Source organism: Hyla sarda, chromosome 2, assembly GCF_029499605.1.
Source record: "Hyla sarda isolate aHylSar1 chromosome 2, aHylSar1.hap1, whole genome shotgun sequence".
Classification (NCBI taxonomy): domain Eukaryota; kingdom Metazoa; phylum Chordata; class Amphibia; order Anura; family Hylidae; genus Hyla; species Hyla sarda.
The window spans coordinates 407,593,695-407,611,259 of NC_079190.1; the positions used below are offsets into that span (position 1 = coordinate 407,593,695).

Below are 17,565 nucleotides of genomic sequence, written 5' to 3' on the forward strand. Positions count from 1 at the left end.
AGTATCGAAATTTAAGAGATTCAAGAGAAGGGTTAACCGTAAACTAAACCAGAGTCACAATAACCAGAGATCAGAATAAGGAAAGAATAAGTTAGCAGTGTTCAGAATAGATTTTCCTATCACAGGCAATCAAGTGAGACAACTGAACTCCTTTATAGCCAGCCAAACATGGTGTGGACACCAAGGCAGAATACCATTGGCCAGTTGTCCACAGCTCCTGAATGGCCCTGGCATCGCAAGGCTACGCATGATGCTCTAGCCAAATACCAGAAAACTTAACCCTATGAGCAGAACCAGGTCAAGTGATTACAGAAACCATACTAAAGGACAGAATTGTTTAACATCTAAAACTATATGCATTGCAAGATGAGAAACGCCCCAGTGGGGTACCTTAGGAATCTGTACTAGGACCAATTCTGTATAATATATTATTAGTGATCTTGCAGAAGGTCTCAATGGTAAGGTATGTCATTTTGCTGATAACAAAAGGATTTACAACTGGGTTAAAATACCTAAATACCAAATGATTTAGGTAAACTGGAAGAATGTTCAGAACTTTGACTCTGACAGTTAATGTGGACAAGTGCATGATAATATTTGATACAGTCCTAACCTCAGTATCTGAGGAAAGAAATTTAGGGGGTCATTATTTCAGACAATGTAATAGAGAAGCAGGAAATGATGCTAGCAGAATGCTTGGGTGTATAGGGAGAGGTATTATCAGTATAAAGAGGGAAGTAATCATGCCGCTGTACAGGGCACTGTGAGACCTTACTTAAAGTGTTATGCGCAGTACTGGAGGCCGTATCTCCAGAAGAAAATAGATAACACTGGAGAGGGTTCAGAGAAGAGTTCTATTGATGTGGATGGAGCTGAGTTGCAATACCACACACAACCTGAGGACAGGTGTTTTTGGAAGAAGTCAGCTCTGTAAAGGATCTAAACATGTATAGCTTAACATGAAAGATGAGACAAGAAGATATGTTAGAATCTTCTAAATTCATAAAGGGAATCAATGCAATAAAGGAGGAGAGTATATTTTTGAAAAGAAAAACTACCACAAGAGGACATATTTTAAAATTAGAGGGGTAAAGGTTTAAAAATAATATTAGGAAGTATCACTTTACGGAGTAGTCTGACAACACATTATATGTTTCTAAGTTTGTTGCATAGTAACAAATACACTTTAAAATCTTTGTCTTTTATAGGATGTTCAGGGGGTCTTGCAAAACAAATTGTATCTACATATAAGGATTCAACAGTCACCATTATGGACCTGCCAAAGGTTGTGCAAACAGCTAAGAAACATTTTGTAACAGATAAGGAGAAGCAGATACATTTCCTTGAAGGTAAAGTATAAACCATATAGAAAGAAAGAAATGGCAGCAAAAAACATGTTGCATTTGTGTATTGTTTTCCTAATTCAACAGTGTAATTCTAAAGTGTATAGATAAACTATGTGGAAGTACTGTTAACACAGTTCCTTAATATGTATGCATAAAAAAGATGAGATGAGATCTAATATAATTAATGGGACAGCCATTAAACTGTTAAATGTTTTTTGTGATAAATGCATTCCTTTAAGACATTAAAGAGGTACTCCACTGTAAAACATATTTTTTTTAATCAACTGGTGCCAGAAAGTTGAACAAATTTGTAGATTACTTCTATTAAAAAATCTTAATCTTTCCAGCACTTATCAGCTGCTGTTATAATCCACATGAAGTTCTTTTCTTTTTGAATTTCCTTTCTGCCTGACCACAGTTCTCTCTGCTGACACCTCTGTCCATTTTAGGAACTGTCTGGAGCAGGATAGATTTTCCATGGGGATTTACTCCTACTCTCGACAGTTCCTAAAATGGACAGAGGTGTCAACAGAGAGCACTGTGGTCATGCAAAAAGGAAATTCAAAAAGAAAAGAACTTCCTGTGGATCATTACAGCAGATGATAAGTACTGGTAGGATTACGATTTTTTAAGTAGAAGTAATTTACAAATCTGTTTAACTTTCTGGCACCAGTTGATAAAAAAAGAAAAAAAAATGATTTCCAGTGGAGTACCCCTTTAATTCATTTTTGAGATTTTTTTGGTCATTTATTTCTGATTTGGATGTGTTTTGAAATTGACAATGTCTTTACTTTATTAAAGGAGACTTCTTTAATGATCCTATTCCGGAGGCAGACCTATTCATTTTGTCCAGGATTATTCATGACTGGACTGAAGAAAAATGCATCGCACTGCTGAGAAAGATTTACCAGTCTTGTAGACCTGGTGAGTTTATAATCTGTAGGAAAATGACACTTTGCGAAATAGTTACAAAAAGAAATCTAAGGCCTTGTGCATGCTGTGGGTCTACAGTCTATAGCATTCCAGACTCCAGCCACAGGATCTATTTGTTCACCTGGCCCCCACAGATCTCTTGTTTTTTTTTTTTTTTCTGGCAGTTTTTGAGCCAAAGTTTTTGAGCCAAATGGAGGAGAAGTGTAAGTTCTTCCTTTATATGTCCTATTCCTTTTGAATACACTTCTGGCTTTGGCTCAAAAACTGCAGTGGCAGTATTCCAGAAACTGCAAGAAAAAAAATTAAGTGGAAATCTAGCCATAAAGGGGTTATACAGCAAGAGGAAAAGCAGAGTTAATTTCTTCCAACAATCGCACCACACCTGTCAGCAGGTTATGTGTGGTACTGCAGCTTGGCTCCAGTTGCCAAACAAAATGTGATGCAGTGCTATGAAGAAGTTAGCTATGTTTCTTTTAAAGAGCTTCCTCTGGTGATTTTTACCGAGCCCAATTAGCTCGAAACCATAGAGTAGAGGCACTGGGAGCAGAAATGTGCAGAAATGTCCACACTATTAAAATGTAATGTTAATGATCCCGTACGGTTAACGGCACAATCGTAAAAAAAAACATATGAAATCCATAATTGTTGATATCCGGTCACATTACATCCCAGAAAAAGAAAAAAAAAGAATAAAAAGCAACCAAAAGTTCCACAAAAGTGATAAAAAGTACAAGACACAGCGCAAAAAAAATTTGCCCTCATACAGCCTCATATACACAAAAATGAGAAAGATGTAGACGGTCAGAATAGGACAGTTTTAAACATACTTATTTTGTTTAAAAAAAAATTAAGAGTTTTACCATGGGAATAATTTAAATCGTATTGACCCACAGAATAGAGAAAACATGTCAGTTGTACTGTAAAGAGCAATGCTTAAAGGGGTTATCCAGGAAAAAAACTTTTTTTTATATATATATCAACTGGCTCCAGAAAGTTAAAGGGGTATTCCAGGACAAAACTTTTTTTTATATATATCAACTGGCTCCGGAAAGTTAAACAGATTTGTAAATTACTTCTATTAAAAAATCTTAATCCTTCATAGTTATTAGTTTCTGAAGTTGAGTTGTTGTTTTCTGTCTAACTGCTCTCTGATGACTCACGTCCCGGGAGCTGTGCAGTTCCTATGGGGATATTCTCCCATCATGCACAGCTCCCGGGACGTGACATCATCATTGAGCAGTTAGACAGAAAACTTCAGAAGCTAATAACTATTGGAAGGATTAAGATTTTTTTAATAGAAGTGATTTACAAATCTGTTTAACTTTGCCTGGAATATCCCTTTAAACAGATTTGTAAATTACTTCTATTAAAAAATCTTAATCCTTTCAGTACTTATGAGCTTCTGAAGTTAAGGTTGTTCTTTTCTGTCTAAGTCCTCTCTGATGACACCTGACTCGGGAAACACTCAGTTTAGAAGCAAATCCCCATAGCAAACCTCTTCTAAACTGGGCATTTCCTGAGAGAGGTGTCATCAGTGAGCACTTAGAAAGAAATGAACAACCTTAACTTCAGAAGCTCATAAGTACTGAAAGGATTAAGATTTTTTAATAGAAGTAATTTGCAAATCTGTTTAACTTTCTGGAGCCAGTTGATATATATATATATATATAAAAAAAAGTTTTTTTCTGGAATACCCCTTTAAAAACGATCTCTTGCATTCACATCTGGTTTTTGCAATACGGTTCCCGTATCAGGTTTTTAGTAAAAAAAACGTATGTCTCAAAACCGGACTGAACTGTATACAACCGTATACACCTCTGTACGGTTTTAAACCGTATAGGATTTGAAAACGTCCGGTTTAGATGTCCGGTTTAATACTTTTTTTTAAACAGATACGGTTTTATGTTTGTCTTTAATTAAATAAAGTTCTTCTTGTTCCATTTATGGGAAGAACTTTCGGAGTGCACTGCGCTTGTGCAAATTGCAAAACCGTATTGTGCAAACCGGATGGAACCGTACGCACGTACGGTTCAGTACGGTTCCCATAGACCACCATTTAAAAAAAAAAATGTATACGGTTTTTTCACCCGAACATAAAACCGTAGTAGACTACGGTTTTGTGTAAGAGAAAAAAATAGATAAAACCGTAAATGATGCAAAAAGTACACAACCAGATGCTATGTTTGGCATATGGTTTCCGATTACATGTCTATACACACGGCTTGCAATACGGTTCCATACGGTTTTTACACTGAAACCGGATACGGGAACCGTATTGCAAAAACGAGATGTGAATGCAGCCTTAAAGAGGTAACCTCAAATACGCTATTTATAAGGCAGATTGGGAAACACTTTTGTGCCCTTGTGTGGCAAGACCTGCTCAGACCTCATCAGTAACCATTTACATTTCTGAGACATAACTCCAAGCTGAGTTTTGCAGCACTGACGCTTTTATCTGGGTGCATTATCTTTCTTTTTGTCAATGTAGTGTATTTAAACACAGGTAACACTATTCAAAATTGGTTTAGGTTTTATTGCAACTTTTAAAACTTTTAGTAGCTGGACTGTAGCATCACCTTTAAAGGGGTATTCCAGGAAAAAAAACTTTTATATATATATATATATATATATATATATATATATATATATATATATATATCAACTGGCTCCAGAAAGTTAAACAGATTTGTAAATACTTCTATTAAAAAATCTTAATCCTTTCAGTACTTATGAGCTTCTGAAGTTAAGGTTGTTCTTTTCATTCTATGTGCTCTCTGATGACACGTGTCTCGGGAAAAGCCCAGTTTAGAAGAAGTTTGCCATGGGGATTTGCTTCTAAACTGGTCGTTTCCCGAGACATGTGTCATCAGAGAGCACTTAGACAGAAAAGAACAACCTTAACTTCAGAAGCTCATAAGTACTGAAAGGATTAAGATTTTTTAATAGAAGTAATTTACAAATCTGTTTAACTTTCTGGAGTCAGTTGATATATATATATATATATTTAAAAAAGTTTTTTTTTCTTGGATAACCCCTTTAATTGTTAAGTTTACAAACACACATATATAGTGTGGCATCATACATTGAAACTAACATTAACATTAGAAATGTCAAATATTTCTAATGACTGACACTGTGTTTCTCTTGGTAAGGAGGTGGAGTGCTGATTGTTGAAGTCCTTTTAAATGAAGACAGAAGTGGCCCAGTCATTTCCCAGATGTTCTCACTGCACATGCTGGTAATGGCAGAAGGCAAGGAACGGACGCCATCTGAATATACAAAGCTCCTTACAGACTCTGGCTTCAGGGACATTGAAGTCAAAGCAACTGGAAAGATATATGATGCAATACTGGGAAGGAAGTAGGGCTAAAAGTAATTTTCTTGAATGGGTCATCAAGGCTTTAGATTTTTTTTTAAGAGCCCCAAATACCAAAGCAACATTTACTTCCCTCTTCAATTCTGCTCTGATCCCCCGTCCAAGCTCCATTCAGCACCACACTATTTATTTTGGAGCAGATGTCACATGACCACTGCATACAATCAGCGGCTTCAGCAATAACGCACTGTACTCTAGCGTCACAACACAGTGATGAGAGCCACAGTAAGTGACTGCTGAAAAAAGATCAGGGTGCTGATCGGAAAGATAAGTAACTGCTGCTATGTTATTTTAATGCATTTGGGTCTCTTATAAAATATATATATATATATATATATATATATATATATATATAAAATAAAACCTGGATAATCCCTTTAATGCTTCAGAGGAATATCACACGGAGAAGGGGAGATATATCCAAACCTGTCCAGAGGAAAAGTTGCTGAGTTGCAGTTTAAATATTATTGCACATCTAGAAACATTCTGTTAGCTCATCCTTGCTAAAGTTGTATTGATATTGTCTTTCAATAAATTTGCATTCTGAAACAATTGTTTTGTAAGGTTGGGTTCACACATGTCTCTTGCTCAGTCCACCCCACCTACACTCACCGCAACTGATGGCACAACTGATGACAAAAGTGCATCAGTTGTTTAGGAACCGGCAGTCTTTAATTGTGTTTGCCAGACAGGGGAATGCAGCAAGATGTAGCCCCCATGTGTAGTGTTCCACCATCCAGCGTCCAACTTATGGGATCAGTTTTACAGTTTCTCTCCTACAGTGATGGAAGGAAACAACATCGGGTGATGCACATATGTGAAGGGGGCCTTAGTTTTTATGGTATCTAGGGATTAAAAGTCCATTTTCAAATTCATTCAAAATGCCTTCAAGAAGCTTAAAAATACATGCTTGCGAGGGTCTACAGCAACATGTTTCTGACATGATGTTCTTATTCACGATCTACTTTGCTACTTTACATTATTGGGAGTTGTTGCCATGCACCATGTACATCACAGATGAACTGACTGCTCCTGCCTGTCATGGCAGACAACCTCTTTTACATCAGAGTCTCAGTGGCAATCTAAAAACAAAAGGAAAAATAGCCAGCACAACAACCTAATACACAGGTGCCCGCTGCTGTGGCAAATACAAAATGTACAAAAAAGAAAGTTGCAACAGCACTCTAGGTCAAAAAATGGAGGCTCTTAGCGCACTTTTTGATCAAAATGTTTCCCCCCATCCACCACGCGGAGGTGGCCTCATATCGGATGGGACCCTAACATGATAACTCACGTTATCATGTTAGGGTCCCATCCGATATGAGGCCACCTCCGCGTGGTGGATGGGGGGGACACATTTTGATCAAAAAGTGCGCTAAGAGCCTCCATTTTTTGACCTAGAGTGCTGTTGCAACTTTCTTTTTTGTACATCTCAGTGGCAATCTGGTTTAGATACGATGTAAAATAGAATATACTTTAGTTGTGTGCAAAACTCCACACTTCATTCCAGAGTTTTTTATTGTGTAAGTAAATGCATTGGTTGACATAGACAGGAAAGACACAGACATACTATTCTCAGTACAATGGAGTTTGGCTAATGATGGTCAGCCCCCTTTATTTATAGCAAAAACCAGTGGGACGGCACAACACAGTGTAATCTTATGTGTTTTCAGTAGTCTGACCTGATCTAAATTGTGATCAAATCACCCCTAAGACATCTTTTCTTCAAACAAAATAGTCCCAAGCTTGATAACCTCTAATTGTCCTGAAATCCTCCCATGCCATTAACCCCTTAAGGACCCAGGGCATATGGGTATGCCCTGGCTTCCTGGTACTTAAGGACCCAGGGCATACCTTTACGCCCGTGGGAATTACGGCCCCCACCGCGTGCCAGGCGGGGACCGGACCGGGATAACTGCTGATATATATCAGCAAGCATCCCGTGCAAATGCCCAGGGGGTCTCATGTTGGCAATCGCCGTAACTCGCCGATCAATTCAGACCGGCGATCTGCGGCGATTCCGGGTCATATGGGTCTCCGATTACCCGGAAAATAAGGGGGATCGGGGGTGTCCAATACACCCATGATCCGCCTGAAGGGATAGGAGTGAGGTGGCAGGGGTGCCACCCCTCCTATCCCTGTTTTTGGTCGGTCAGAAGCGACTGACCAATAGCAGATCGGGGCGGGGGGGTTAAAGTTCGGTTCCCCTGTTCTGCCCACCCACAGTAGTGTGGGCAGAACGGGGGAACTGTCCTGTGACCGGTGCCGGAGGTCACTTACCATCATCGGCGGTGGCGACAGCGAGCGGTGATGACGTGCGGCTGGCTCCCTGGTGCAGACTACGGAAGTGGGTGAGTTGCCTAGCAACATCTGGAGGGCTACAGTTTGGAGACCACTATACAGTGGTCTCTAAACTTTAGCCCTCCCGATGTTGCAAAACTAGAACTCTCAGCATGTCCAGACAGCTGTTTGCTGTTTGGGCATGCTGGGATTTGTAGTTTTGCAACAGCTGGAGGGCTACAGTTTGAAGATCACTGTGCAATGATCTCTAAACTGTAGTCCTCTATATCTTGCAAAACTACAACTCCCAGCATGCCCCCACAGCAGTTTGCTGTCTGGGCATGCTGGCGTTTGTAGTTTTGCAACATCTGGAGGGCCACAGTTTGGAGAACACATTGCGGTGGTTTCTAAACCATGGCCCTCTAAATCTTCCAAAAACTACAACTCCCAGCATGCACGAACAGCAAACTCGCCATGCTGGGAGTTGTAGTTGCGTACTTTTATCTCCCAGCATGCCCTTCGGCGATCAGTACATGCTGGGAGTTGTAGTTTTGTAACAGCTGGGGGCATACTGGTTGGCATAGGCATTCACAGCCTATTGCATTAGGGTGTGCACCCTAAAGCACAAACTCACGCCGCGTGCGTATATATATATATATATATATATATATACATACATACACACATATAAACATACGCAGCAGAGTTAGCCCCCCACCCTTCTCCATAGGTATAGGCAGCAGACTTAAACCTCCTTCTCAAAAGGTGTAAGAACAGAGTTAACCCCACTTTCTCCTTAGGTATACCCAGCAGAGTCCCCTCCCCCCACTTTCCCTATAGGTATAGGCAGAGTTAACCCCCCCCCATTCCCCATAGGTATAGGCAGAGGTAAACCCCCTTTTCCCCATAGGTATAGGCAAAGTTAAACCCACTTTTCCCCATAGGTATAGGCAGAGTTCTCCCCACTTTCCCCATAGGTATAGGCAGAGTTACCCATTCCCCATAGGTATAGGCTGATTTACCCCCCCCCCTCCTCTTCCCCTTTGGTATAGGCATAGTTACCCTCCCTCTTCCCCATAGTTATAGGCAGAGTTACCCCCCCCCCATTTCCTCATAGGTATAGGCAGAGTTACCCCCCCCTCCCTCTTTCCCCATAGGTATAGGCAGGGTTGAAAAATTAAATAAAGTGATGCTCACCTGATATCCCACGCAGCAATCTCTTCAGCAGCAGGGCCCGCGTCTTCTCCCCGCCACAGTACAGGCGCTGATGAGTGACGCCAATGGCGCCTGTACTGCGTGCTGCGTGGGGGCGGAGGTCACGTCTCCTCGGTGTTAGCTGCAGATGCGGCTCAGACAGAGGGGACGCCTTCTCCTGTATGTGCGTGTATCGCACATACCGGAGAAGGCAGCGCTGTCTGCTAGGAGTCTCTCTCCTAGGACTGTATCCACCTTTTTCAGCCCACCGGAGCACCTGAAAGCTGAACTAATTTATGCAGGATGAAGTCAGAAACCACCGAGCCGAGAAGTTTGTGACGAATCGAATCACTGTAAGTTCACTCATCTCTACTCAGGAGTGAGAGTGCCATGTACATTTGAGGCCTAAATTGGTGATTTGCACAGGGGTGGCTGATTTTACAGCGGTTCTGACATAAATGCAAAAAAATTAATACCCACATGTGACCCCATTTTGGAAACTACACCCGTCATGGAACGTAACAAGGGGTATAAGTGAGCCTTAACACCCCACAGGCGTTTGACGAATTTTTGTGAAAGTGGGAGGGGAAAACGAAAAGAAAAATTTTTTTACTAAAATGCTGGTGTTACCCTAAATTTTTCATTTTCACAAGGGAAAATAGGAAAAAAAGCCTCCCAAAATTTGTAAACCCATTTCTTCTGAGTAAGAACATACCCCATATGTGGATGTAAAGTGCTCTGCGGGAGCACTACAATGCTCAGAATAGAGGGAGCGCCATTGGGCTTTTGGCAAGAAAATTTGTCCGTAATTGAAGGCCATGTGCGTTTACAAAGCCCCCATGCTGCCAGAATAATGGACCCCCACATGTGACCCCATTTTGGAAACTACACCCTTCACGTAATGTTATAAGGGGTACAGTGAGCATTTACGCCCCACAGGTGTCTGACAGATTTTTGGAAGAGTGGTCCGTGAAAATGAAAAATGTAATTTTTCATTTGTTCAGCCCAATGTTCCAAAGACCTGTCAAACGCCAGTGGGGTGTAAATGCTTACTTCACCCCTTATTAAATTCTGTGAGGGGTGTAGCTTCCAAAATGGGGTCACATGTGGGGGGTCCCTTGTTCTGGCACCTCAAGAGGCTTTGTAAACGCACAAGGCACCCGACTTCTGTTCCAACCAAATTATCTCTCCAAAAGCTCAATGGCGCTCCTTCTCTTCTGAGCATTGTAGTTCGCCAGCAGAGCACTTGATGTCCACACATGGTGTATTTCCATACTCAGAAGAAATGGGGTTACCAATTTTGGGGGGCATTTTCTCCTATTACGCCTTGTAAAAAATTAAAATTTTGGGGAAAAAATACATTTTTGTGAAAAAGTTTTTTTCATTCACTCATCCAACTTTAATGAAAAGTCGTCAAACACCTGTGCGGTGTTAAGGCTCACTGTACCCCTTGTTATGTTCCTTGAGGGGTGTAGTTTCCAAAATAGTAGGCCATGTGTTTTTTTTTTTCTTTTTTTTCTTTATTTATTTTGCAGTTCTGGCAACATTTCAACCATTTCAGCAAAATTTGTTTTCCAAAAGCCAAATGTGACTCCTTCTCTTCTGAACATTGTAGTGTGCCCGCAGTGCACTTGACGTCCACACATGGAGTATTTCCATACTCAGAAGAGATGTGGTTACAAATTTTGAGGGACATTTTCTCCTATTATCCCTTCTAAAAATGTAAAATTTGGGGAAAAAACAGCATTTTAGTGAAAAAATAATTTACACATCCAACTTTAACGAAAAGTCGTCAAACACCTGTGGGGTGTTAAAGGGGTATTCCGGTTAACCTTTTTTCTTTTAAATCAACTGGTGGCAGAAAGTTAAACATATTTGTAAATTACTTCCATTAAAAAATCTCAATCTTTCCTGTACTTATTAGCTGCTGAATACTACAGAGGAAATTCTTTTCTTTTTGGAATGCTCTCTGACATCTGACTGTCTCTCTGCTGACGTTATTATAATAATAATAACGCTTCATTTATTGTTGTCCTTAGTGGGATTTGAACCCAAGTCCCCAGCACTGCAAGGCAGCAGTGCTAACCACTGAGGAACCATGCTGCCCTTAGCATACATCTGCTATGCATAGTTGCTAAAATGGACAGAGATGTCAGCAGAGAGCACTCTGCTTGTGATGTCATCAGTGTTCCAAAAAGAAAGGAATTTCCTCTGTAGCATTTAGCAGCTAATAAGTACTGGAAGGATTAAGATTTTTTAATAGAAGTAATTTACAAATATGTTTAACTTTCTGCCACCAGTTGATTTAAAAGAAAAAAGGTTTTCACCGTAGTACCCCTTTAAGGCTCACTGGACCCCTTGTTACATCCCCTGAGGAGTGTTGTTTCTAAAATAGTATGCCATATGTTTTAATTTTTTTTTGTTCTGGCATCATAGGGGCTTCCTAAATGTGACATGCCCCCCAAAAACCATTTTAGAAAAACTCACTCTCCAAAATCCCATTGTCGCTCCTTCCTTTCGGAGCCCTCTAGTGCACCCACAGAGCACTTGTCATCCACATATGAGGTATTTCCTTACTCTAGAGAAATTGGGTTCCAAATTTGTAAAACCTTGTAAAAATTCAAAAACTGGGTCTACAAGAACATGCGAGTGTAAAAAATTAAGATTTGGAATTTTCTCCTTCACTTTGCTGCTATTTCTGTGAAACCCCTAAAGGATTGTCATTTTGAATACTTTGAGGGGTGCAGTTTTTATAATGGGGTGATTTATGGGGTATTTCTAATATGCATGCCTCTCAAATCCACTTCAAAACTGAACTGGTCCCTGAAAAATTCAGATTTTGAAAAGTTTGTGAAAAATTGGAAAATTGCTGCTGAACTTTTTGCAGATGTGCAAAAAATGGCCAGGTCATTAAGGTGAAATGGGCTAGGACCTTAAGGGGTTTGTCGCCCTAATCTGCACCCTCTTCAGTTCAGTCATTTCCTTCTTATATACAGAGGCACAAAATTAAACACAATACAACATGTGCAGTCTGACTAATGATTTATATATAAGCAAAACTATGTCCTTTTCATAAGCCTCAATGCCTCTCTTGATATATTTCATGACTTTGTTACCCTTGAAAGCAGCTGCCTGGCACTGATAAAGTTGAGCTTACTGCCCACCAATATCCCCCCAAGTCCAAATCAGGCCTCATTAGTCTTTTTCCTCCCTGATTTCATGTGACTTGTCAGTGTTAAAAGGTCTCAGATTTGAATGGGAAGCAAGTGTCTTAATTTTGACTAATACTTTTGACTGAAAGTTCAACATGGCACTTCATTGCAAATAGTGTTGCTCGCGAATATTCGCATTGCAAATTTTATTCGCGAATATCGCATATTCGCGAATTTGCGAATATTCGCGAATATAGCACTATATATTCATAATTACGAATATTCGGGTTTTTTTTTTGTTTTTTTTTTCACAGTACACATAACAGTGATCACACCTCTCTGCTTCTAGCCTGTGTGGTGTAAAGAAGGCTCTAATACTGTGTGAGACTGGCGTGCGAATTTTCTCATATGCGAAAATTAGCATATGCTAATTTTCACATATGCAAATTTTCGTTTAATGTTAATTTTGAATATGTTAATTTTCGCATATGGTAATTTTCGCATACGTGAATATTCGCATATGCGAAAATAAAACGAGAATATTACGAATATGCGAATATTCGCGAATATATGACGAATATTCGTCTATATATTCGCGAATATTCGCGAATTCGAATATGGCCTATGCCGCTCAACACTAATTGCAAAGAACTCTCTGAGTATCTGAAAAAAAAAAAGAATAGTTGCTCTACAAAATGATGGCCTAGGCTATAAGAAGATTGCCAATACCCTGAAACTGAACTGCAGCATGGTGAGCAAGACCATATAGCAGTTTCAAAGGACAGGTTCCACTCATAACAGGCCTTGCCATGGTCGACCAAAGAAATTGAGTTCACGTTCTCAGCATCATATCCAGAGGTTATCATTGGGAAATAGAAGTATGAGTGTTGCCTGCATTGCTGCAGAGGTTAAAGGGGTGGTGGTGCAGCTTGTCAGTGCTCAGACCATACTCTGCACACTACATCAAAGGTGAGAAGTTCCAAGACAAGTGTGTTTTGTTTGCATTCAAGCATTGTGATGAGAGTGTCACGGTCTGGGGCTGCATGAGGTAACCATTGAGGGAATCATTAATGCCAACATGCCTTGTTAAAGAAGCTGATGGTATAGGTAGTGGACTGGTAAAGCATGTCTTCAGACCTAAATCACATTAACCCCTTAACGACGCAGGACGTATATTTACGTCCTGCGCCGGCTCCCGCGATATGAAGCGGGATCGCGCCGCGATCCCGCATCATATCGCGTGGGTCCCGGCGCTAATCAACGGCCGGGACCTGCGGCTAATGCCACACATCGCCGATCGCGGCGATGTGCGGTATTAACCCTTTAGAAGCGGCGGTCAAAGCTGACCGCCGCTTCTAAAGTGAAACTGAAAGTATCCCGGCTGCTCAGTCGGGCTGTTCGGGACCGCTGCGGTGAAATCGCGGCGTCCCGAACAGCTGATCGGACACCGGGAGGGCTCTTACCTGCCTCCTCGGTGTCCGATCGACGAATGACTGCTCCGTGCCTGAGATCCAGGCAGGAGCAGTCAAGCGCCGATAATGCTGATCACAGGCGTGTTAATACACGTCTGTGATCAGGATGAGAGATCAGCGTGTGCAGTGTTATAGGTCCCTATGGGACCTATAACACTGCAAAAAAAATGTAAAAAAAAGGGTTAATAAAGGTCATTTAACCCCTTCCCTAATAAAAGTTTGAATCACCCCCCTTTTCCCATAAAAAAAATAAAACAGTGTAAAAAAAAATAAAAATAAACATATGTGGTATCGCCGCGTGCGTAAATGTCCGACCTATAAAAATATATCATTAATTAAGCCGTACGGTCAATGGCGTACGCGCAAAAAAATTCCAAAGTCCAAAAAAGCATATTTTGGTAACTTTTTATAACATAAAAAAATTAATAAAAAGTGATCAAAAAGTAATATCAAAACAAAAATCATATCAATAAAAACTTCAGATCCCGGCGCAAAAAATGAGTCCTCATACCGCCCTGTACGTGGAAAAATAAAAAAGTTATAGGGGTCAGAAGATGACATTTTTAAACGTAAAAATTTTCCTGCATGTAGTTATGATTTTTTCCAGAAGTGCGACAAAATCAAACCTATATAAGTAGGGTATCATTTTAACCGTATGGACCTACAGAATAATTATAAGGTGTAATTTTTACCGAAATATGCACTGCGTAGAAACGGAAGCCCCCAAAAGTTACAAAATGGCGTTTTTTTTTCGATTTTGTCGCACAATGATTTTTTTTCCGTTTCGCTGTGCATTTTTGGGTAAAATGACTAATGTCACTGCAAAGTAGAATTGGCGACGCAAAAAATAAGCCATAATATAGATTTTTAGGTGGAAAATTGAAAGGGTTATGATTTTTAAAAGGTAAGGAGGAAAAAACGAAAGTGCAAAAACGGAAAAACCCTGAGTCCTTAAGGGGTTAAGCATCTGTGGGGCATCCTTAAACGTAAGGTGGGTAAGCACAAGGTTTCTAACATCTAGCAGCTCTGTGATGTAATCATGGAGGCGTGGAAGAGGACTCCAGTTGCAACCTTTGAAGCTCTGGTGAAGAGGCTTGAGGCAGTGCTGGAAAATAATGGTGGCCACACAAAATATTGACACTTTGGACCCAAGTTGGACATTTTCACTTAGAGGTGATATGAATCCCATAAGGAAACATGATGTATATGCACGTCCTAAGACCCCTCCCGCTGAATAAGGCACGCTGAAGACCTTAGTGCACTTCACATCGGATGGTTCCCAGGACCCACGGCTAATGCCGGACATCACCGATTGGGTTGATATCTGGCATTAACTCCTCAGATGCTTGAATTGAATTGATCACAGCGTTTAAATGGGGGTAATGTACTTCCCGGCTAGCTTAGCCTGCTGATCGGGACCACTGGAACAAAATCACAGGATTCCAATCTGCTGTAAGGACGGGTGGAGGGTCCCTTCCTGCCTCCGTCCTGTTGGATCATCACTCTATCTCTGCAGGAAGCCATGGCAGGTTGCATTAATGGAGAGCCAATAACACTGATTAATGTTGTGCTATGATACAGCATTGATCAGTGTATGCAGTCGCAAGATTGCATGTAATAATCTCTTATAAGGGCTAAAACAATAGTGCAAAAAATAGTATAAACAATTGTTAACAAACGTGAATAAGCCCCTTTCCTAATAAAAGTTTGAACCCATTCTTTTCCCATTTCTGTAAATAAAATAATGTAAACTACATAAACAAATGTGGTAATGGGGTGTGCGTAAATGTTAAAACTTTAACAATATAATGTAAATTAAACTGCACTGTCAATGGCATAAATGTAAAAAATACCAAATCCAGAATTGCAGATTTTCGGTCACTTCATATAGCAGAAAAAAATCCTTAAAAAAAAACATCAAAAAGTCCTCCTATTTCTTCATGGTTGTCACATATAAAGATATAATACAATACTTAAAAAATATAAGGGGTGGACTCACTTATGTCAGATACTGTGTCAAAATAAAGAGAAAAAACATTTGTAGAGCAACATCTAAAGATAATTCTATAGAGCAGGCACAACTTTTTTTTTTTTTTTTTCAGGACAAAAAAAGGGCAAAGAAAAACTACAATAGACTGCCCCTTATTTTTTTGCTCCATGATGCATTTTTAGTGGCATTTTTTTAAGTAGTGTGTAGTAAAGAGAAAGAAAGTGGACTTACACTGTCCTCTAGTTTGGTCCTAATATAAATATGGTATAAGAATAATGTATTGTTTAGCCAGTTTATGTAAAATAAAAATTGATATTTATTCATATATAAGCAATGGATAAAATTTATATTCCGTTTTTGTGCATCTGATATCTGCTACAGGGTCCTTGAAACAGACATAGCATGTGTAATTGTACAGTAACATATCTCAGATGAATTCATAGAATCTTAAAAAATATTAAAGTAGAAAATTCTGAAAAACGTATCCCCTATCCTAGATCATGGGGGTGCAACTGCTGGGCCCCACGCATTTTCCTGTATGGACCCTCTGCTCTCCCCAGGAGAGTGTAATGATCCCCGCTGAAGAGAGCTGAAAATGGCCAAACTGGCTCTTCCATAGAGATATATGGAGGCGGCGTGGTGGCTTTCACTTCGGGGTTGTGATGTACCACTACCGGGGCTCCTATAGGAGATCGCAGGGGGCCCCAGAGGTCTGACCTCCCACGATCTAAAATTTAGGGGATACATTTTTCAGAATTTTCAAGGATGAGACTCTGTATTTATCATTACTGAAATACCTGAAATGATTTCCCCATAATCCATACAGAATAATAAAGCATGCAGAAATGATAGATAACACTTGCAGAAATAAAGGGTAGAATTTGCACTCAAGATTAACAGTATTCAATGACCATAGGCAACAATTATCTATCTTGCGCAGAAAAGATACTGTTTGTGGAAAAATGTTACTTGATCTATTGCTGATCTTAGTGAATAGGTCCTGCAAAGTGAAATAGTTCCTATCTCCAGTCGGCTTTTTTAAGTGCTGTGCACTAGAATAAATCACCTTTTTATATAGTCTTTTTTGTATATACAGGGTGGGCCATTTATATGGATACACCTTAATAAAATGGGAATGGTTGGTGATATTAACTTCCTGATTGTGGCACATTAGTATATGTGAGGGGGGAAACTGGGGAGAAGATGGGTGGTAACCATGGCGGCCATTTTGAAGTTGGCCATTTTGAATCCAACTTTTGTTTTTTCAATAGGAAGAGGGTCATGTGACACATCAAACTTATTGGGAATTTCACAAGAAAAACAATGATGTGCTTGGTTTTAGCGTAACTTTATTCTTTCATGAGTTATTTACAAGTTTCTGACCACTTATAAAATGTGTTCAATGTGCTGCCCATTGTGTTGGATTGTCAATGCAACCCTCTTCTCCCACTCTTCACACACTGATAGCAACACCGCAGGAGAAATGCTAGCACAGGCTTCAAGTATCCATAGTTTCAGGTGCTGCACATCTCGTATCTTCACAGGATAGACAATTGCCCTCAGATGACCTCAAAGATAAAAGTCTAAGGGGGTCTGATCGGGAGACCTTGGGGGCCGTTCAACTGGCCCACAACAACCAATCCACTTTCCAGGAAACTGTTCATCTAGGAATGCTCGGACCTGACATCCATAATGTGGTGGTGCAACATCTTGCTGGAAAAACCCAGGGAACGTGCCAGCTTCAGTGCATAAAGAGGGAAACACATAATCAAGTAGCAATTTCACATATCCAGTGGCCTTGAGGTTTCCATTGATGAAGAAT

The 17,565-nt window shown here is 40.1% G+C and overlaps 1 protein-coding gene across 1 annotated transcript in view; it reads left to right on the top strand.

The window, feature by feature from the left end:
• Positions 1-5,849, top strand: part of LOC130356831 (acetylserotonin O-methyltransferase-like) — a 39,296-nt gene extending 33,447 nt beyond the window's left edge. Inside the window, exons 6-8 of the mRNA XM_056558826.1 lie at positions 1,209-1,349; positions 2,148-2,270; positions 5,432-5,849. Of these exons, the coding sequence (XP_056414801.1) occupies positions 1,209-1,349; positions 2,148-2,270; positions 5,432-5,643 (476 nt within the window). The 3' untranslated portion in view covers positions 5,644-5,849. The remainder of the gene's footprint in view (positions 1-1,208; positions 1,350-2,147; positions 2,271-5,431) is intronic.
• Positions 5,850-17,565: the final 11,716 nt, after the last annotated feature.